At 40.9% G+C, this 23,264-nt stretch overlaps 1 protein-coding gene across 3 annotated transcripts in view; it reads right to left on the bottom strand.

Annotated features, from left to right (window-relative positions):
• Nucleotides 1-20,794, bottom strand: part of PPP2R5E (protein phosphatase 2 regulatory subunit B'epsilon) — a 169,414-nt gene extending 148,620 nt beyond the window's left edge. For 2 of the 3 annotated variants that reach the window (XM_081090300.1, XM_081090302.1), the window contains exons 1-2: nucleotides 20,198-20,794; nucleotides 17,916-18,079 (exon numbers count right to left, since the gene is read on the bottom strand). In XM_081090300.1, coding sequence (XP_080946426.1) covers nucleotides 17,916-18,072 — 157 coding nt within the window. In that variant the 5' untranslated portion in view covers nucleotides 18,073-18,079; nucleotides 20,198-20,794. The remainder of the gene's footprint in view (nucleotides 1-17,915; nucleotides 18,080-20,197) is intronic. The other variant, XM_081090301.1, reaches the window with a different exon arrangement.
• Between the last annotated feature and the right edge of the window lie 2,470 nt (nucleotides 20,795-23,264).

The following is a 23,264-nucleotide window of genomic DNA, read 5'->3' as shown; positions in this document are numbered from 1 at the left end:
AGATAGGTTGCCTCGGGCCTTACCAGCTCTGGGAAAGAGCCACCACCAAAACCAGGCAATGAATTTCACTTAACAGTTATTCCACTGAGTCGGAGGGAGCATATGCCCTGTGCCAGACACTGTTCTAGGAACTAGGTAAAACACTCAAAGTTGCTGTCCTCATGGAGTTTACAGTCTAACTGGAGGACACAGAAAATAATCAACTGTCAGGTGGTGAAAAGTGCTATGGAGTAAAGAAGCCAGAAATTGGTAAGAATGAACATTAATTTATGTAGGATGTCAATGAAGGCCTCTCTGAGAAGGCAACATAAACAAAGACTTTAAAGAAGTGGAGGAGGGAGCCAATGCTGAATATCTGGCAAGAAACAGCAAATACAAAGCCTTGACGCAAGAGCATGTTTAGTGTATCGGAGAAAGAGCAAGGAGCCAAGTGTAGTTGGAATAGGATGCGTGAGGAGGAGAGTGATCTGAAGTAAGAGAAAGGGCCGTATCATGTAAAGTCTTGTAGCCTCAAGAGGGAATTTAAATTTTATTCTGAATGAGATCAGAAGCCAATGGAATGTTTTGAATAGCCATTTTTTAGTTTGCTCTAGCTGCTGCATATTGCACAGGGGGCAAGGGTGGGAAAACAGGGTACCTGTTAGGAGCAAAGAAAATAGTGGTTTGGAATAGGAGTAGTGGAGGAGGCAGTGAGAAGTGTTTGAATTCTAGATATTTTTCAAAAATAGAGAAAATATCCATTGGTATTTGGGGTCTTCAGAATATCTGTGGCAGAGTGCAAAAATGGCGACAAAATCTTTTCACCCTTATATTCATGCCACTGTGGTATAATTTTAAAGCTCTTCCAACAAAGAGGTAGAATCTTCCTCCACCTTGGAATTTCAGCTGACCTTGAAACTTGCTTTGACCAACAGAATAACAGCAAAGATAATGAAAGCAGAGATTTGAAAAGTATTTAAGCATTTGCACTTAACCTCTCTTACTGCTCTAGAGAACCCCACAACCCAACTAGCCTGCTGGATGATAAGACTCACACAGCCCAGACACCTCTGTAGCCACAGCCATCAGGTATGGGAAAGAAACCATCAACTGCCAGCTGACTGTAGGTGAACCCAGCCCTGGCTGGTGTGGCACAGTTGGTTGAGCATCCTCCCATGCACCGAAAAGGTAGCTGGATCAATTCCAGGTCTCGATCCCCTGTAGGGGGCATGCAGGAGGCAGCTAATCAATGTTTCACACATTGATGATGTTTTTCACTCCCTCTCCTTTTCTCTCTCTAAAATCAATAAAAACATAAATTAAATAAAATTTAAAAAAAAATAAAAAGAGTGAGCCCCGAGATGATCAGGACCATCACACATCTGAAACCAGCCTAAATTGCCCAACCACAGAAGGGTGAACTAAATAAACGGATGTTGTTTTTAAGCCACCAAGTTTTGGAGTGGTTTCATATGCAGCAAAAGCTGATTCAGTATCTTTTTATCCCTCAAGTCAAATGCAAACCACTAAGCTCTCTTGGCTTCTCTAATGGCATTACACTTTACCCTCCTGCTGAACATCAAAAATAATGCTTTTTCAAGGTAATCTAGAGAGATGAGCAATTAAAGCTCTTTCCTTATAGAAAAGAAACCAATAATATTGAAGAGATCACAAACTGGACTTCTCTTCCTTGGCTGATACAGATAGGTTAATGGAGGATGATGGGTGGATAAAAGAACAAACATACACCAGATAACACTTCGATTATTAACCTGACTGCTAATTTGATTAATTATGAGAATAAGCATTTATGCTTTATGGAAGGACTCCTCACGCTACAACTGATTATACAAAGGTCTAATGTAATGACTGAAAGACCAGTCGGAGGCCAAAAACCAGGATTGCAGGCTTTATTAGGAGAAAGACCTGCCGGGCTGTCTCAAAAGGGGAGAGCAGCAACCCATGCACAGGTGAGCACTCCTTCTGAGGGGAGGAATGGGAAGGAATGGGGGCTTAGGGTACTCGGCGCACGCTGACCGGTAGCTTAATGTATGGTACATATAAGGTACATAGTTAGGCACTCAGATACTTAGGAATCAAGAGCTTAGGGTATTTGGTAGGTGCTGATTGGTGGTTTAATGTATAGTCCATGTAAGGTACACGGTTAGGCACTCAGGTATTTCCGGGCTGCAGGTTACATCATATTTGCTGTTACTCTGCCCACCAGTTGGGAGAAGGGAGGACCTGTCAATGATGCCCAATATTCAATGGATTATTTTATTCCCAGTAGTTTGCTTACTTTTTATTAGTTTTGAAAACAGACACAACTACTTTTCTGTTTTATATTAATTTTTTCATTGTCAAGGTAGAAGGTGAAACCTTCCACTTCTTTTTACCAAAGATAACCACTGTTTACAGTTTCTTTTTATCTCCTTCCAGACTATTTCTCTCTTAAGTTATGTCTGACACCACAATTTTAAAAACAAAAACATTTATAATTCTTTCAAGCTACCCTATAAATTAAGTAGAATCCATTCTATATGTGTGTTCTGCTGTAAGAGCTTTCCAAACTCTATAAAAATCTAACATTAATATTTATTATATGCTGGCTATCTGGATTTCTGAAACAGCTCATCTATTATCACCAAAATGAGCTAAACAGCAATGAATGACCCCACTCTCCCTCAAAAAAAAAGAAAACCTTAGTATCCAATGCAGGGGTGGGCAAACTTTTTGACTCGAGGGCCACAATGGGTTCTTAAACTGGACCGGAGGGCCGGAACAAAAGCAGGGATGGAGTGTTTGTGTGAACTAATATAAATTCAAAGTAAACATCATTACATAAAAGGGTACGGTCTTTTTTTTTTTTTTAGTTTTATTCATTTCAAACGGGCCGGATCCGGCCCGCGGGCTGTAGTTTGCCCATGGCTGGTCTAATGGGTGGGGAAAAAATTACATTTTTTGGAACTGAAACAGAAATTGGATGGTCAAACAAAAGCACTGGCTACAGTTTATAGGCCTGGTTTATATTTGACATGTGGAAATGAGTTTTCGAGAAGAAAAAAATTCCTGGACACAGATCCTGATTATCTACATTTCTGAAGATATGCTCTCCAAAGAAAGGCCTCCTAGGTCTATTCAGAATATACACTGAACCTCCTTCAAGTACAGAGGACAAGGACACAGACAGTCTTATCAAATTATGTATAGCAAAATGAAGAACCCAGGAAATGAGAGATTTAGTAAAAAAAAAACTTCCCAAATACTGCATACAGCTTTTCAAAAATAGGAACTCCTGTTACTTAGAAATTTAGCAAACCAATCAAATTTTTGCACCTCTTAATTATCCTCACTAATGAAGGGATAGAAACATGAGTAATCTAAAATTCACCTCTTCTTGAGTATTAAACAATGTACCAACGGTAGGGGATGGGAGGCACAGGATGGAAGGAGCAGACTTCCTGCAACAGCAAACAGAAACTTTTCCTTTTTAATTATGATCGCCTAAGGCCAGAATTAAAATAAGCTTTTTAAATCTCCTAAATACATATCAAACAAAAGTGAAGACAGGTTGAGTGAAGGGAAAAAGTCCATCTGGCTAGGAGGAAAGAGAAACTACAGAGGACCAGAGAAGTAACTCTTACAGCACTCATCTTTCATTAATCATGAGAAGCCAGAACCAGTGTCTCTGAGCTGACATAAATCCCTATAAGGCAAAGAGGGGCCAGAGCAAGAGAAAGGACTAGAATATTATACTATCCCACAGCTCACTCTTCCACTCACACATCCCCCACAAACCTACCCAGAGGAAACTAACAAAGGTAATGCTTTTCAGGTCCTGGGTTCCAGCCCAGTGAAAAGTTTTATATGCCCTGGCTAATGTGGCTATTTGGTTAGAGCACTGGCCCAAGGACCCAAGGGTCGCAGGTTTGATTCCCAGTCAAGGGCAGGTACCTGGGTTGCAGGCTCAATCCCTGGTCCTGGTCAGGGTCCTGCTCAGGGTGCATGCGGGAGGCAACTAATTGATGTGTCTCTCTTACATCAATGTCAACGTGTGTCTGTCTGTCTCTCTCCTTTCTCTCTCTCTCTCTCTCTCTCTCTCTCTCTCTCTCTCTCTCTCCCTCTCCCTCTCCCTCTCCCTCTCCCTCTCCCTCTCCCTCTCCCCCCCCCTCCTCCCTCCCTCCCTCCATTCCTTCCTCCCTCTCTAAAAATCAATGGAAAAAATATCCTCAGGTGAGGATTAACCAAAAAAACGAGAGAAAAAAAAGAAAAGTTGTCTACGGTGTACTCCAAAGAGAGCAGCAAAAGTGCCAAGTTAGTGCCAGCAACAGTTCTTGTGAATCAGCAAACCTCTACCTGGTCTAAACCCGAGATGTGACAGGAACTGAGTTGTTTTTTGTCAAGGCTGCTACACTGAAATTCATTTAATGTTTGTATACCATTTCTGCTCTCCACAGCTGATCAAATAAATACTACCTAATAAAGGCCCCCCTAAATTTTGATACCTGAACAATCACCATATTCATACATTCATTCATTCAATAAACACTTATTCCATATCTCCTTACACGCCGGACACTGCTAGCTCTCTCAATCAGAGCCGAAATGACTGAGGATAAAACCAGAAAATGAAACTTATGCCCAGATCCTGTCAAAGCATTTGGCAACCTCTGATTATCATAAGTCTTTCAGATTCAGAGACTCTGTTCTGTCCAAAGCAGCACCTTTTCGGCTAACTGGAGTGGGCCATAATAAAACTTTGTAGTTAAAGCCATGCTCAGTTTATTACACAGCTACATTGCACAAAAACACTCTTCATTTTTAAAAAGTTCTTTAAAAGGATATTTAAGATACAAACCAGAAAAGAAAAAGGAATGAGTATGAAGTGATTTTATGAGTTAGCACCATTTTATATACAGGGTGTCCAAAAAAAATGTATGCACACTTTAACAGCTGATAACTCACTCAATTTTTCACTCCTTTTCAGGTTTAACTGATTTGAAATAATGAGTGAAGCCAGACTAAGCTTTGAACTAAGAAAATTTATCCTAAAGTTCCATTAGACTTTTTTTATGGGGATACATAAAAGAGAAAACTTATGTTACAAAACCAGCAATAGTAGACAAATTGAGGGTGCACAAATACCGAATGAAATTATTTTTAATGTTTGCCATTCCATTGCTTCCTGTTATCAGCAGTGCCTGTACCAGAACAGTCATCAGCTTGAAAACAGGCATTGACAAAAAAAAATTATTCATTTCTGTAGATTCTTTTAAATTTTGAAAATGAACTGTATGTTAACAAACACTGACTTTATAATCATTCAAAGTGTATATACATTTTTTGGAACACCCTCATGAAGATTTCCCTTCCTCACTGAAAGGATGGTTTCACTCAACAGGAACTCACTGAGCAGGGAAAATGTGAAGGGAGCACTTATCCTAGCCCGTGGTTGGCAACCTGCAGCTTGCGAGCCACATGCGGCTCTTTGGCTCCATGAGTGTGGCTCTTCCACAAAATACCACCTGCGGGCGCGTGTACAGTGCGATTGAAACTTCGTGGTCCATGCGCAGAAGTCAGTGTTTGGCCTGGGTGAGTCTATTTTGAAGAAGTACTGTTGATATTTGGCTCTGTTGACTAATGAGTTTGCCGACCACTGTCCCAGACCATGGGAATTCAATCATGAATGGACATGAATCCTGACCTCAAGGATGGAAATATCATAACAACTATCAATTACCAAGTGCCTACCATGTATCAGCACTGGTCTGAGCATTTCATATATATCACCTCTCAAACTAATCCTGCAAGGCAGATATTATCACCACTTTACGGATGAGCAAACTGAGGCTCTAAGATCATTTGTCCAAGGTCACCTAACAGGCAAGGAAAATTGGCTGGAATTCTAGGACTATCTGGCTCACAAACCTATCCACTTTCCATGACTCTACCCTGCTGGACACGCAATATCTTTGTCTTCATCGTCAATCTACCTAGCCTCCCATGCTACCTTTGTATTTCCAACCTGGCCATAGCTCTGTACGTTGTCCCAAGCAAACATACCTGCAAAATGACTTAGGAAGGAAAAATACAAAGGGAAGAAAAAAATAAATGTCAAAATTCTTTTTTTTTTTAACAGATAGATGGGGGTGGGGGAGAGAACAACTATAGGGGACTGTCTTTTGCTTCAATAAAGCTGAAGTCAAACAGTATATACATCTACAGTGTCCTGCCTCAACTGAAGCTCTCATTGTTAAGTCTTAGAGTCTTTATTTAAAATCTTTAAAATAGCTGGGGCCGGTTTGGCTCAGTGGATAGAGCGTCGGCTTGCGGACTGGGGGGTCCCGGGTTCGATTCCGGTCGAGGGCATGTGCCTGGGCTGCGGGCGCATCCCCGGTGGGATGTGCAGGGGGCAGCTGATTGATGTTTCTCTCTCATCGATGTTTCTGACTCTCTGTCTCTCTCACTTCCTCTCTGTGAAAAATCAGTAGAATGTGTTTGGAAAGAAAATAAATAAATAAATAAATAAAATCTTTAAAATGAAAAGTAAGAACTCAAGGTAGAAGAGAAACATCAAGCATCTACCAGCTCAGGAAGATAACCTGGAAAGGAGAATTCTGATTGGCATTCCAATTCAACCACACTTACTAGACTCTGAACTGCCAGTTATTTCTAGGAACCTTGGTCCCCTCATTCTATACCTACTTCAAAATTATATGTACATGTTGCTTTTGTGAATAGTTTCATTCACACTTATTTTATTTGAATTTATTATGAAAGGAAAAACATCCACTTCTCTCAATAGAATCTGAAGACATATCAATGACAACATGCATCATCAATGAGGTAAGTATGAGAAATGAGTGGTTTGGACATTGTAATAAACATAACTTCCCAAATTTTCTAGATCTAAATAAAGACTAAATACAGGTTTCCCTGCTAATCAAAATTATCAGTGCTCAACAAATTCATAATTTCAGTTCATAAAAATAGCGTTAGGTAAAAACTCACAGATGAAGAAAAATTTCTAACACATGTAAAATTCATATTCTAAGCCACCTGCTGCAAAGATACTTTTGCAAAACTCCTAGCAACATCGTTAGATATTTTTTTAGATTCTTTCTTTAATTTCTTTCAATGTTCCCACTCAATGAAAGATGTTAAGTTACCTGCTATTTCCTATCTGTCCAGGTAACATTCACCAACCGCTTAGCAACCACCAACAATCCTTCCCCATGATTCACAGTAATAATGTTCAGTGTCATCACACATATCCATCTCCCCAATCTCCCCCAACACATCACCCATACCAACTGGGGAAGACAGGTGAACACAAGGTTTTAACATCTGCCATAGAGCAAAGCAGCTCACACCTGGCTAGACTAGTCCTTGGGTCTGGTAGTATACTGACTCTGACAGCTTCCAAATGTTACTTCACTCAAAAATACTTTTTAAATGCTTTTTAAAGTTCATTAGCAAATGCAATACATAGTGATATATTGTTTCACTTAAACAATTTAGTCTATGATACACTTAATGGAGTTTAAAAAACAAATAGCCACTTCCCTAAATACAAAATACAGAAATAAATCATCTTTAAAAGATCCACTTTAGCCCAGCTGGCGTGGTTCAGTGTTTGAACGTGGACCTATGAACCAGGAGGTCATGGTTCCATTCTCCGTCAGGGCATATGCTGGGTTGCTGGCTCAGTCCCTAGTGTGGGGGTATGCAGGAAGCAGCCAATCAATGATTCTCTCACATCATTGATGTTTCCATCTCTCTCTCTCTCCTTCTCCCTTCCTCTCTAAAATCAATAAAAATATCTTAAAGGAAAAAAAAGATCCACTTGAAACCCAGATCTTAAAATACCATCAGTAGTATTTATAAATAAATAATAATAACATCAACAATGACAGCAAAGACAGCTAACGTTTATATAACACCATGATCTGGAACCTACTCTAAACATTAGCTATATCAACTTAATCCTCAAAATCACCTTATGGAGAAGTTTTTGATCTCTCATCTTTTTCAAATGAGTCAAGCAAAACTTCATGACTATCTCACCAAGAAAGACACAAATAACTATGATACCCTAATGTGAAAAAATTATTCTCTTTAGAGATAGTACAGAATTATAAACAACCTTGCTAAAAAATAACAGGGGAGTCTTTCTAGACAAAAAATGTAGGTGTAGTGTTCTACTTACATTACCATGCAAAAGAAAAATAATATTCCATTAAGTAAAACCTTAATATAATTTCACCAATACTATATTGATATTAAATGTAAACTTGCACTCACAAGATTGCACATTATTTGACTAATCATAAAATGATTCTAAAATTATTTTGAAATTCATTAACCATTAAGGTACAAGAGTGGTCATTTAAGGGCGACTGTCAAAGGCTCCAAACTCCACAGTCCTTTTACTTATTTTGTTGGACTCTCCAACAGGTCAGGGCTTCCCTCTTATGTAAACCATCTCAAATCCAGTTCTGCTTCAAGCACTGGTACAGAACGAAAAGACTCACTCCACTCAATTTTCACCACCCACAGAAGGCAGCACAGATAACACAAAATAATTTAAATCATAATAGCTCGAGAAATTTTAAAATTAGCAAGTGACAAGGAGGTGGATTCAATTTTTAACTTCATTCAAATTATCAAATTTTAAATACTTTCAATTATTTATTTTTCCAATCTTCATAGTAACCATAACATCACCAATGTTAATTGCTTTGCCTAACTGTACTTTTATTGTTGCTTGCATCCTCATTTAATGAACTTCAACTGGTGCTGACAGTAATTCTAGCTCTAATCTTCTAAACATTTATTCTTTTAATGAATTCAATCTATTGTATTATGTCCCCACTATTCCAAGCAGCAGTTCATAACCCAGTGAATTAAAACACATGAAAACTTAAGACTATAAACTCAATAACACAGGGCCACCTATAGAGCATATAGCTGGACGTGCAGATGGATTTTATTTAAATTTAAAAGGACATTTTGTACATTTCACATTTATAGTCTGAAAGTAAATTGGTAATATTATTTTTTTAAAATATATTTTATAGATTTCTTACAGAGAGGAAGGGAGAGAGATAGAGAGTGAGAAACATCGATGAGAGAGAAACAGCGATCAGCTGCCTCCTGCACACCACCTACTGGGGATGTGCCCACAACCAAGGTACATGCCCTTGACCGGAATCGAACCTGGAACCTTTCAGTCTGCAGGCCAACGCTCTATCCACTGAGCCAAACCAGTCAGGGCGGTAATATTATTTTAAAGGAAGCAATAATTAAGTGATTTGTTTTCAAAGAAACTTCAGTATCATCGAATGACAAGCACGATGTTACCATAAACAAGAAAAAAGAACTTTTTCAATTCCAAATCCAACAATAAGACTATCTCAGAGTAATCTTCCAGTTATTTTCAAAGAAACCTCAGTATCATAAAATGACAAGCACGATATTACCATGACAAAAGAACTTTTTCTAATTCCAACTCCAATGATAAGCCTATCTCAATATAATTATAATGTTATTAATTATCACATAGAACAAAAAAAACTTAAGTATAACACTGGAACATATAAGCATGAGAGGAAAATATTATCCCTCATGACTGGGTAAGGAGTTTATGGGTAATTTATATATTCTATAGTTGTATATTTACAGATATGTACAAGGACAGGATCAAGGACAAATTTTAACCCAACCTCAATGATTTGGTCCTGACAATGTAAACATCACCATCAGTCTCTGACCTCCAGCTATAATAATGGCCTATAATGACCTTTTGAGAAGAAGAACATCAACATTCTTGATTTGCTCATTACTGTGTTCCGAGGGCAGTGCCTGGTGCATCATACTGCTCAGAAATTTGATGAATGAACTGACTGGATTATACAGCCCACAGAACAATTACAAAAATTAGAATGTAAGGCCCTTGGAAGAGACTATTTAGCCAGGCCATATGTAGACTCCTTTTATTGCTGTTTGCTTCATATATACTTGAAAAGCATTTGCACTTGATTTATTTCATTCAAGCAGCACCATAATTCAAGAATATGAGTACAGGGTCTACTACTCCTATGCCCAAGGGCATCTAAAGTATACATCATTTCTAGAACATCCCACTAACCCAGAAAAGCCTAAATAAATTCCACCATTAGCTGAAATGCCTTTTACAATGTTAAGATATAAATCTAAACACAACAAACTATATATAGCTCTATCCCAAGTTTTTTAAGGAAAAACTAAACCTAGTTAGTGAAGTACACTTTCTCAACATCCAAAGGTTATGTCAAAATTCCTCATACCTGAAACCTTACAGACAGATCTCCCCTTATATCCAGCCACATCCAAGTAAATTTCAGAACTAAGTTTTAGAACGTCATCTTAACTGTTTTTGATTAAAATATCCTTAAGTTTCTTAAAGTGAAAGGAATATTATTTCTAGATGACTGGTTACTGTTAAAAACACCAGTTCATTGTATTAGTTGTAGATGGAGATCAAATGTAGATGGAAGCATAGAAGGACAGGGCAGAACAGAGAGCCCAAAAATGTCCTTCATTTTTTTTAAATATATTTTATTGATTTTTTTACAGAAAGGAAGGTAGAGGGATAGAGAGTTAGAAACATGATGAAAGAGAAATATCGATCAGCCGCCTCCTGCACACCCCCTACTGGGGATGTGCCCACAATCAAGGTACATGCCCTTGACCGGAATCAAACCTGGGACCCTTCAGCCTGCAGGTCCACACTCCATCCACTGAGCCAAACCGGTTAGGGCTTTTTTTTTTTTTTTTAATGTCCTTCATTTTTAAAAGTCCCTTGTATCAATTTGCTTTCAAGTCATTTTGACTTTTGCTCACAAATTAGGTAAAAACACCAGTCCTTTTGATGCATCACTATCTTTTTGGAAAATTAACTTGATGAGACAAAGATTGAAGTAGCTTCCTGACCCTCAAAAGAAACTCATTTTTGCTACAAATGTCCCTGGATTCCAAAATAGTCATTCAAAAAGAAAGTGTTATATGCCTATAACGTGCAAGTCACACGATATCTGTGACTTCCAAACTGATAATTTCTGAAAGCTCCTTAGAAGCCTGAACCCACTGTATGTCCTTATAAAATGTGACAGAGTTGTACCCCCTTCTATTTCCAGATATCCTCTTTTAAGGATGCTTTGGTAAAAAAGGGTAATTCCAAAGCCTGTATCTTCCTTATTAGAAGACAGTGCTTTTCCTGAAATGATGCCAAGTCCCAATTTTCTCCATGTTCTTTTTGATGTTTTACCATCTTACTTTGAACAGTGTTCCAGGCACAAACAACCATGAATTAATTAAATTAAACTATATCATCACCATAAAATGAAAGTCTTTCATGGTACCCACATGAATGGATGAACTTCGGCCAGATCTCTCCCCTTACAACACTTCGTGTTCTGAAACAAGATCCAGGTTCAGAGGAGTAACTCCAGGAAAGATGGATGACAAACAGAATGATGACAGAATATTTCTTAAGCAACCCAACACACATTAGGCAGTTTACCCACCTGATCTCACCCTTCACTACCACCTCAGAAAGTATCAGTCCTATTTTATAAGAATAGAAATTGAAGCTCCAACACTCAGTTCACAAAGCTCAGTTCACAAAGCTAAGATAATCGCCTGGACTTGAACCTATACCAGGGGTGGGCAAACTTTTTGACTTGAGGGCCACAATGGGTTCTTAAACTGGACCGGAGGGCCGGAACAAAAGCATGGATGGAGTGTTTGTGTGAACTCATATAAATTCAAAGTAAACATCATTACATAAAAGGGTACGGTCTTTTTTTTTTAGTTTTATTCATTTCAAACGGGCCAGATCCGGCCCACGGGCCGTAGTTTGCCCACGGCTGATATACCCTTTCCTATAACAAGCTAATTCCCCTAAATGGAAAGATGAATGGTAAAGGACACCACTGTCAGAATGCCACCAGTTTACCAAACCCTAACCTCCCCGTGGCTGACATGCCTTTACTGTGACAGCATTTGAGTCCTACAGGAGTCCAGAGCAGCATCTTCCCCCTCCCCACCATTGTGAGGTGCTGGCTTCCCTTCCTGCCTGCCTCTTGGCTACACTGAGGCCCACTACTCTACCCTGAGTCTTCCCCATCACCACCTACCTATAGCTTCCCACAGTGCTACTGCCTGCCTGGCTGCTCTTCCCTTCTTTCTCTCTGCTTCTCTTTCTTATCACTTCAGTATCCTCACAATTTTCAGGTTCCTTCCAAACATAGTAAGATGATTCACTTAGTACATAATCCCAGCCCAACGTGAGCAAGATGGCAATTAGCTCCCATGCTCACCTGTGTTCATCTACTGCTAGTGCACATAAGAGGCACTGGCTCTGGAACCTGACGGGCCTGGGGTCCCAACCCTGACTCTCTCTGCAGGACTGGGCAAGTTACTTGGCTCAGTTAACTGCAGACATCCTGTTCTTGGTGTTGTTGGGAAGCTCATATATTACATCGCCTGGCACACAGCAGAACCAACAGCCACTGCTTCTCTTCTGCTTCTAAACTATTTATTCACCAGCAAAGATAACTTGAGTTTCTCCTCCCAACTTCTTCCAGGTCCCCAGCTAGTCCAGGAAAATGCTTTTTCATAGGCACACTCAATTTTACCATTGGTAGTCCTAGTTACCTAGCTTAATTTTTCAAGCAAGCCCCCTATAGTCATGCAGTAACTTCTACCTTCAAACACCTTTTAAAATTCTTTCTGACATAAAAAAGAATTAAAAATCAGGAGAGACATGCAGAAGAAACCACTTGTCATGAGGTCTCCTTTCTACAGAAAGGGATTGTATGACAAGTTATCTCTTTCTGCTCTGAGGGAGGAAATGATGCCTACCACCCAAAGCAGCGGTTCCCTAGCCTTTGGAGAAACTCCTTCGAAAATCTGCTGAAAGCTCTAAAGCCTTTGCCCTGAAAAGTGTCAATCTGCACAAAGACATAAAATACCATCTAGAACTTCAAGAGGGTCAAGGGCCCTCTGAGACCCACCCACCAACAGCAAGGTAAGAGCCCTGGACAAAGAACCACCTATGACACTCCTGAAAGTGGCAAAATCCTCAATTCAGATTTTGTTTCTTTGAAGTGCAATAAATTCAAAAACCTGGACAAAAATCTCAAGAAGGTAAAGGAAGAAATTTTCTCATTCACCTCTTCACCTCTCTCTGTGGCTCAAAAACAAAATGCTACAAAACTAACAAGGCTCAAAACCTGAAGAGGCGGTTCACTCTTAGAAGCAAAATCTCAAAACAAGGATGTGCTCAGGGCCACTGCATGTATTGGGGATGAGCAAGGAAAAAGGAGGTACAAAATTAAGAATTAAACTCTTTACATTTTATTTTTCAATATCGTCCTTTAGAACTCCCTTTGTTCATTTATGTTCTTAAGAAGCATCACATATTTGTGTAATAGCACAAGTATGCAATATATAAATAGATACATAGGGTGTCCCCAAAAAATGTATACACACTTTAACAGCTGATAGCTCAATTTTGAAAATGAAATGCATTTTAATGAACATTGCCTTTATAATTATTCAAAGTGTGTGTACATTTTGGGGGATACTTTGTACATGTTATTTTTACTGATAGGAGTAACCAATTACAAAAAATGTTTGGAGACCCTGTCCTAGTAGACAACTGCCAATTAAGTTATTTAACAAAAATGTTATCTAGTAGCCCTAACCGGTTTGGCTCAGTGGATAGAGCCTCGGCCTGCGGACTCAAGGGTCCCAGGTTCGATTCCGGTCAAGGGCATGTGCCTTGGTTGCGGGCACATCCCCAGTGGGGGGTTTGCAGGAGGCAGCTGATCGATGTTTCTAACTCTCTATCCCTCTCCCTTTCTCTCTGTAAAAAACCAATAAAATATATTTTAAAAAAAAAAATGTTATCTAGTAATTCTCCACAAACGGAATTTACCTTGAAAATAAATTACATTTGCCATTTTAAGTTCTTATTCCTGAAATCAGAAGTCAGTGTGAAACTGATGTTGACTAAATAGTAATGCTAAGATTGCTCCAAAAGAACTAGTTCTCCTTTTTGCTTTAAAAGTCTTATTCTGCCGAAACCGGTTTGGCTCAGTGGATAGAGCGTCGGCCTGCGGACTCAAAGGTCCCAGGTTCGATTCCGGTCAAGGGCATGTACCTGGGTTGCGGGCACATCCCCAGTAGGAGATGTGCAGGAGGCAGCTGATCGATGTTTCTAACTCTCTATCTCTCTCCCTTCCTCTCTGTAAAAAATCAATAAAATATATTTAAAAAAAATAAAAATAAAAAAAAAATAAAAGTCTAATTCTCACAGCTATACATACATGCTCCATATTTTTCTTCCTTAAATGAAAATAATCCATGCAATGTATTAAAAAAATAGAAATCAACTAAAAAACACTGATAAGCCTTTTCTATTACACAGTTCTTCCTATACTTATAATAATTAATATTCAACTCCTACTATGTACCCAGTACTGAGCTAAATGTTTTACCTACTTGAAGGCACTGACTCTCTGAGGTAAATTCTAATACTCTCCTAGGGGTTGGGAGGCAGAAGGGGGGTCCTAATATAAAGTGACAGGAGAAGACTGGACTTTGGGTGGTGGGCACATGGTGCAATATACAGGTTTGTAACATAGAAACCCATATCTGAAACCTATATGTTCATGTTGACCAATGTTACCCCAATAAATTTAATAAATAAATATATTTTTTAAATAATACTACTACTCTCCTAATTTTGGAGATTTTCAAAAAAAAACATTGTTTAGAGGTCACATAGCTATGAGTGGACCCAAAATTGAAACCTACCTATGTGTGACCCAAGGCCTCTATTCTTACCTCAGGAAGGCCACCTGCCTCCCTTAGGTAATATATATGTTACATATATTAAGTATACATTATTATATATTAGGTAACAATACAATAATTGTTGTTCAATCAATATGTTCCTATGCTTAATTCTACTGTAACCTAATAAGATCCCTACTTATTTTCATAAAATCTTCAAATACAAAGGGTAGAAAAATATTTTTAAATAGTAAAAGAGGATGTCATCACTGGTAAAAAAACCAGAGCTACGTTAGTCAGCCTTTTCGAAATAATCTAGAAACTTTACTGTTCTTTTTCAAGCACTACAAAATCTAATTAATATTAAAAGCTAACATTATAAAATAAAAGATTTGACAAAAGAAAATTTGATCATAAAACCCTGCTCTAAAAGTCCATTATAAACTTCAGGTATGCTATTCTCTCAAACTGTATTTTTTAAAAGTCTGGTGATCTGATCAACTCATGATTCAGTGCCCAAACAGCAGCACAAAAATGGGGTTTCACTGCACTTAACATCTTAACTTCTGTAAAATGGAAATGATGAATCCCCTTAAGTAAAAGGAATCGCTCTTAATATGTCATATATGAAATCCACTCTACCCTCTTACCACAAGATACCACTGAATTTTCAACTTGAAACATGCAGAATTTCCAGAGCAAAAAACCATTCTCAGGAGTTTAAGTGAATACTCAGCAAATTGATCCCTCTATAAATAAAAAGTCTTCACTAAACAAGGTTATAATTTTGTATAAATTACAAGTTAAAATTTTCATGGCCTGGATTTGGGGGAAAAGTTTTTTTAATATTTAGGGAAGAAAAATAAATATCTATCCTACTATTAATAATAACCTAGATGTCAAATAACAATGTCCATTCATTTACTAACAAACACTTATTGAATGCCAACTATGTACTAGGCACTAGTGTAGGAACTAGAGATAAGAGAAATAAGGTTCCTAAACCAAAGAAGATTATATTCTAACTGGAGGCCCAATGCATGAAATTCATGCATGGGTAGGGTCCCTACACCTGGCCAGCCATCAGGGCCAATCTGTGGGGCAAACGGCGGGGCAACTGGGGGCGAAAGGAAGGGGGAGAGAAAGAGAGGGTGGAGGAAGGGGGCTCCCCACTGTTGGCACCCACCTTGGCCGGCCTGGCGCCGTCCACTCGCCACCGGTGTCACCACAGCCGCAGGGCGCTTCTCTCTGCCAGGTGTCCCACCCAGCAGGGTGATGGGGCTCCCCCCCACCCCACCCCCACTGGCACCTTGGCTGGCCTGAGGCCTGCAGGCTGGGGTCAGCTCCTGCATTGAGTGTCTGCCCCCTGGTGGTCAGTGCACGTCACAGCAACCAGTCGACGGGTTAACTGTCTGCCCCCTGGTGGTAAGTGCATGTTATAGCGAGCAGTTGAGCAGCCTTAGCATATCATTAGCATATTACACTTTGATTGGTTGAACAGCCGACTGGTCGACTCGACACTTAGCATATAAGCATCTATTATATAGGATATCAGAGTAAATAAGTAACTAAAGAATCCAATGTATGCCTCCCAACTTTGTATTTCAAGCATGGTTAATTTTATCCCTAGAGTTTTTCCTTCATTTTTCTTCCTAAGTTTCATAAAGACTATTTTTTTTCTTTAAGCAAAATCTTTAGCCAGAATATTCCCCTCCCCTCCCAATTCATAAAACCTCATCTTTACTAACTGGTAAACATACCATCTTTACAATAACCAGTATTCATTTAGTGTCCACTGATTTCAAATATAAATATTAGCATCTCATTTATAAATCTTCCTCCCTTTAAAAAAAAAAAATGTTCACTTGGAAAAATATACAAGCTTAAAATATCCTAAGCTAAATTTTAAGGATCATCTAGTCAATCTAGTTTTTCCTATAATAACTTCTGGTTTCACAAACTGTTACAGAAATACATGTTCATGAATGAACTAGCAAACCAGGTTTTGATTTCCTCTAAGCCACTATAGTGCCTTATGTTGTGCATGTCCCCTTTCTCTTCCCTCTTAAGTGTGAGGCAGACAAAACTCTACCTTTAAAAGGTAGATTCTGATAGATTGCATGACATAGATGTTATGTTTCAACACATTTCAAACAATGCCTGTTCATAAACATAAAGCAAACAGATAAAATTTTAAAAAGGAACCAAAAGTATCCACCTACCTAAACAAAAGTTGAAAGGTCTAATTTAAAAAAACAAGTTCATATTAAAAAACTAGTCCTTAATTTATTCCAATGTAAAGAGAAAAATATTATTAAACAAGTATGATCATCACATATACTTTATATTTGTACTATCTGAAAACAAGAATGCATGTAATCAATTACTACATTATCCATCTTTTTCTTGATTTTTAAAAATGAAATCTTTCAAACATCATTTTTTATATGTAAGTAATGGTACCATCTCCTCTATTAGGTCTACTTCCTATAATTAGGACTATACAATTTGAAATTATCATTGCACACAACGTGTACATCAAAATGTCAAATGAAGCCGAAACCGGTTTGGCTCAGTGGATAGAGCGTCGGCCTGCGGACTGAAAGGTCCCAGGTTCGATTCCGGTCAAGGGCATGTACCTGGGTTGCAGGCATATCCCCAGTAGGAGATGTGCAGGAGGCAGCTGATCGATGTTTCTCTCTCATCGATGTTTCTAACTCTCTCTCCCTTCCTCTCTGTAAAAAATCAATAAAATATATTTTAAAAAAAAAATGTCAAATGAAAAATACAGACCCAGACATCTTAAACTTTCTCTAGCAGTCAATTTTCCTACTTATCAATGTGAGAGATCCTCCTGATAATAAGTTGTTTTTTTTCATTTATCCACAACTATTTATATTACATTGAGCCCTTTAAAAGGGAAAAAGGGTGTATCTGGTCACACACCAATAACTTCAACAAGTCTGAAATCTCCCATCCCTCAATTTGTGACACAAAAATTTAACAAATATGAAACTCTACAGAAAGGAAATTATATATAGCTTTAAAAAGATCAACTGAAAAGGAATCCATCACCTGGTCATGAGCCTTACCTTTCAGCAGTGGCAGAGGTGTTAACTCGATAGGCTTGCCTTGAGACCTAAACTGTGAGGAACTTTGCGACCTCTTCTGTCTGGCTTTTCTGACGGACTTCCGAGAAAATCCGTCTACTTTATCCACTGATGGAGGAGTAGTTGGTGCTGAGGACATATCCCTACTGAAGAGAAAGAGGTAACATGAATATATTCCCAAGGCTAAAGCATAACTGTGAGTTGCATAAATTCTAAAATTCCCATATACAATATTCATGAAAATGGGACTATGTAATAAAGAAAGCAAATAAAATCAACTAAGTCATGTTCAATGAGAAAACATAAAAATTTGGTGGAAAACAGAAGTAATATAACTACCATATATGTAATACTGTAATTCTAATGTATTATGCTGTTCCTGCTATGATAAGCATTAAAGATGCTCATTTAGACTTGAAGAACTCCATGCTATCTACTCATTTTCTAACTACAAAGCTCTTCTCATCTTGAGATTCCTAAAGTAATGTTGGAACTATTCTGCAGCTGGAAAACTTCCATTAATACATTTTCCCCAAGATATTTAATATTATGAATGGGCTCTGCAGTTGAAACCCGTATGCTACTTCAAGCATCCACACCAATGTATCGCAGCAAGTGACATTTACAATTACTGAAACTATCTAGGCATGACTTTTAATGCAATGTGCTGGCTGTGTTTGCTATGATAAACTACAACACACTGCAAATAAGAACAGGCTAGATTACTTTAAACAGAACACATAAAAGGCATAATTAAAATCATTTCAAAGACATCTTTTTTAATGAAGGCATCTTAAGTTATTAAAGCTTAATAAACTATGATGAAATCATGCACCAAAGTTGAAATGAGAACTTAAATTCACAGCCCACTTAGACAACCAAGCTGAGTTCCCTTGAAGTTCATTATCAAATATTGATTTTCATTCCATCAAACTGATGAAACTGAACAGTTCTTTTGGATTTTTTTAATCCTGTCAAATTATTAAAATGAAGGCTATTTCCTAAAAGTAACGTGTTGAGCTCAATTTCATTCAACAATTTAAACAGATGCCATTATTTCCATGCAAGATTAATGGCAGACTGGGATAGAAATAATGTATATGGGGGAAATGCCATCACTCCAAACATTAAGACAAATGTTTTTTAATCTCTAAATGAAAGGGTAAGGTAGTTTCTTCCTGAACCTGTAAGAATAAAAAGTTATCTCAATAACCTGGCTTCTGACAAAGTAAAAATAACAAAAACATTAAAAAACACACGTACAAGAAAAGCACACAACACCATATGATATTGAGGGTTGAAATTCTGGTTCTCTTTTTAAAAAAAAAAAAAAAGTTTTTAGAAATTCATCTGTGAGTCTTAGGTAATATGTGACAGATTCAAAATGGAATTGTAACCTATGTATGACCACAGAAGATCACTTAAAATGTTTCATAATGACTGCATCAGCGACAAGCTTCCACATCATATTTGTACACTGTAAATTCAGGGGCCGCTTTTCCCATCTGGCATGTGAATTGTTTAGATTTCATTTAACCGTAACAACCCAATTATTTCAGTAAATCCTGCTCCTCCACTACTCTTTTTATCTCCTCTTTATTCCTCATCTCCCACTTGCAAAAGTGGTTTATTGATAGCAAATTTTTTTTTTTTAATCCCCTGGCCCTTATGTCCGCGGCCAAGAATCGACGTCAAGGATCTCAAGCCTCAAGCGCTGCAGAACTGAACGTGCAGCGGCAGCGGGGCGAAGCCCGGGGAAACAGGTTTCGCCTAGACCGCGGCGCCCGCAGCCTCATCCTCGCAGCATCGGGCATGTCCCAGGCTCGGGGGCAGCCAAAGGCGGCGGCGGGTGGAAAACCGCCGGCAAGAGGTTCGTCGGGAGCGAGAGCTCACAGACCCACTTTGCTCCCAGCCACCCCCGCCCCAAGCCCTGAAGATCAGCGGCCACAGAATCCTCACCACCCCGATCTCCCTTTTCCTCCCCGCCCCGTCAGGGGATCAGGGGTCGGAGAACACGCCTCCAATGCCGGAAGGTGGAGAAAAGCGGTCAGGGGGGAAGAGTGCGGGAGAGGCATCGTCCCAAGCATCTGCAGGTAAATCAGACAAGTGGGACGGGCCCTCCTCTCTCTCCCGCACCCCGGCCCACCGCACTCCTCGCCTGCCCGGGTCAGGCCTTCCCGAGGCTGGTGCCCCGCAGGCTGCCCAGGAAGACGGGGAGGAAGCGGGGAAGCGGGCGAACCCCGGTGCTGGAGGGACGAAGTTACCTTGAAGCTTCTGGGGAAGAATCCGAAGATGATCTGTGGCTTTGAGGGGCGGGAGACGCGCGAGAGGGCCGCAGCGGGGGCGGGTGGCGGGACTCCGACTTGCGGGAGGAGGTCCGGACAGCGGCAGGGAGCCCGGGGCAAAGGCTGTCCGGCGCGGCGTCCCTCCGGTTCCGCGGCGGCTGCGGCGCCTCTAGGCCTCACGGCCGGTCCTGAACCTCAGCGCTCCGGCGGCGGCGGCGGCGGCCTCACGATCCTCCCCCACGGGCCCGTCCCATCAAATCGGCACCGACCCCGTTGCGGCTCCGCCGGTGGCTCCTCGCTCACATTCCCGGCGGGCGGCGCCTCAGCTCGTTGCCCCGGACCTGGCGGCGGCGGCGGCGACGTGGGGAGGGGGAAGGGAAGGAGGAAGACTGGATCCGCAGCGGCAGCAGGCGAAGGAGGAGGAGCCGCTGGAGCTGGAGCCGCCGCTGCCAGAGTCGCCGTTCGGTACCCGCAGTGGGTGCCCGTCAATGCCCCTTTCTCTCTCCTATTGTCAATATCACCGGGCGGCTGAGTCCATGGCACACGCGCAACCGAACCTTCTGGCCAGCAGCGCCCGCCCCCGGCGCCCACTCACTGGATGCTTCAAACGGGAAGCGAGGCCTCATTGGCCGGCGCCCGCCTTCACTCCCATGCCATCATGTGCGGCTGAGAGCCGGTCAGGGATTGGCGGCGGGGGGGCGGAGACACGGGAGGGTGGGAAGAGAGGAGAGCGAGGATTGGGCTGAGGGCGAGGGACCCGGATGCAGCCGCGAGCTCCGGCCGCGCTGCCGCCGCTTCCGCCAGGAGGCTGTGGCTTGGAGAGGGTGATTAGTGCCGCCGCCGGGCCTGAGCGCTGCTCCCTAAACCCGGGAGGTGTGCGATGGGCAGATCAATGAAATGGGTACGCATTGCGGAACCTCTGGGCGGCGATCGTCCTCAACCAGAGGATTCCAAGGCCACGATCGGCTAAGGGTGGGGGCACCCCCGGCAGGAATTCCGCCCCCTTCAGAGGCTAGGATGACCCTTCTGGGCTCGAGGAGCCCCGCTCAGGATAGAAAGCAGCGCCGCGTAGACAGAAATAAGATACCCACCGCGCCTGTGTCCATGGGTCCCTTGCAGCCTGCTGCTGCGGAACCCCCGGCAGTCGCTCCCCGCCGAACCTTGTGGGAGACCTGGCACCGAAATCTGAGCCCCTGGGGCCTGGCCAAGGGTTGGGTATCGCTTCCAATTCTCTCTCACCTCGTCTCCTTTTCCCTAAACCTCTTTTTTGAATATCAGCTCCCTGGCGCTCCGGCAAGCCTTGTTGGAGGGTGGCTCGGTGTAGCGTCTGCAGGTGGGGACGCTGACCACGCTCCGCACTCATTCATCGGGATCCCCCGCGCCGGCCCTCCGCCTGCGCGGAGCTCGGAGAAACCCCGCGCCCAACTGTAGGAACCTGGGAGCTTTGAACTGGCCGGCGGATCGGAAGGCGTTTGTGGAGAAGCCTTGACTTAACTCTAGAACAAGTGATAAAATATTTAGAAATGTGTTTGCGTCCTTGGCGAACCCTAGGCCAAATGGTGCGTTTCCAGAGAATATTCTTGGACACTCACTCTATTTGGATGCACTCTACATACCTCTTTTGCGGGGGGAAGCGGGGCGGGCAGGGAGGGCAAAAAAGAAAAAAGGAAGAAAATTCTTAATGCTAACTCGAAAGTGAAGGTACTGACTATTCAAAATTTAGTAAATGGCCCTGGCCGGTTTGGCTTGGTGGATAGAGCCTCGGCCTGCAGACTAAAGGTCCCAGGTTCGATTCCGGTCAAGGGCACATGCCTGGGTTGCAGGCTCAATGCCCAGTGGGGGGCTTGCAAAAGACAGCCAATCAATGGTTATTTCTCATCATTGATGTTTCTGTCTCTCTCTGCCTCTTCCTTCCTCTCTAAAATGAATAAAAATAAAATAAACAAATAAAATAAAAGCCCCAAAAGGAGGGGGTCTATTTCCCCCCCAAAAGAAAACTTAGTAAATGGGGGGAGGGGAATAAACATTCATAATCCCTCAACCACTGTTAGCATTTTAGTGTACTTCCCTCCAGTATTTTTTTTCTTTTAATATGCCTTGTCCTGTCGCCTAGTTCTTCCCCTCGGTATTATATCTTTTCCATACATCCATATCTATTTCCATTGGAAATAGAACCATACATACATAAATAAAACTATATATACCGTATGTGCAAGTGGTGACAAAAAAAAAAAATGCATTGCATTTCTCTTGTTTATGTTAACCATCAAGTTTTACACATTTCTATGCTCATTCCCAGAAATGGCTCCTGAGTGGGAAAGAAAATTTTTGTGCCATGAAAGATAAAAAATATTCCTGTTTTGAACTGAACTGGGGACAGGAAAAGATGGCTCTCAGGTGAAAGCAGACTCCCCCTACTGACTCCAAATGATTGGCCACTTTTAACCGCCCATTTTTGCTCTGACAAAGTTCATCACCATGAGGCCCTATAAAATTGGCTAAAATACCAGTCTCCTACCTTAAAGAAACTTAAATTTCCACATCTCAATTTCTTTTACCAGTCTTTATGAAAACACTGTCCAAGAACTTGTTTACTCAATCTCTGATTGAGGGTAAATGCAGAATTGAAGGAAGATTTTAAAGCCAACTCAATTTCCCTTGGCAACAGTTGAACCGTTAAAGAGTAGTGCACGTTTGAAAAGCTCACAGCTGTTGCTTAGAACATTTCACATTTTATAGAGTGGGAATTTTGCTTGCAAATTATGGGTCTCTATAAAGACAATTCATTTCCAAACTGTTTCACTTTCTATAAAATGGCAGAGTAACTAAAATGAGCAGGCCTTTTTAAATCAAAACATCCTTGCCGATGTGAGAAACTGTTCTTGAAACTGTACTTCCTTAATAGTTTCTAAAGGAGGTCCATGTATCCAAGGAGTGTGTGTACTCCAGGAATAGTGCAAGGCAATCCGTTTGGGATGTAGGAGAAGGAAATATGAGGACATCTATGTATGCTTAATTCAAATTGGGGGGAAAAAAGCATTAAGCT

The sequence above is a fragment of the Myotis nattereri genome, assembly GCF_964212035.1.
Source record: "Myotis nattereri genome assembly, chromosome: 1".
In the NCBI taxonomy this organism is placed as follows: Eukaryota; Metazoa; Chordata; class Mammalia; order Chiroptera; family Vespertilionidae; genus Myotis; species Myotis nattereri.
The sequence above is the reverse complement of the archived record's forward strand: the minus strand, read 5'-3'. Positions and strand labels throughout refer to the sequence as shown.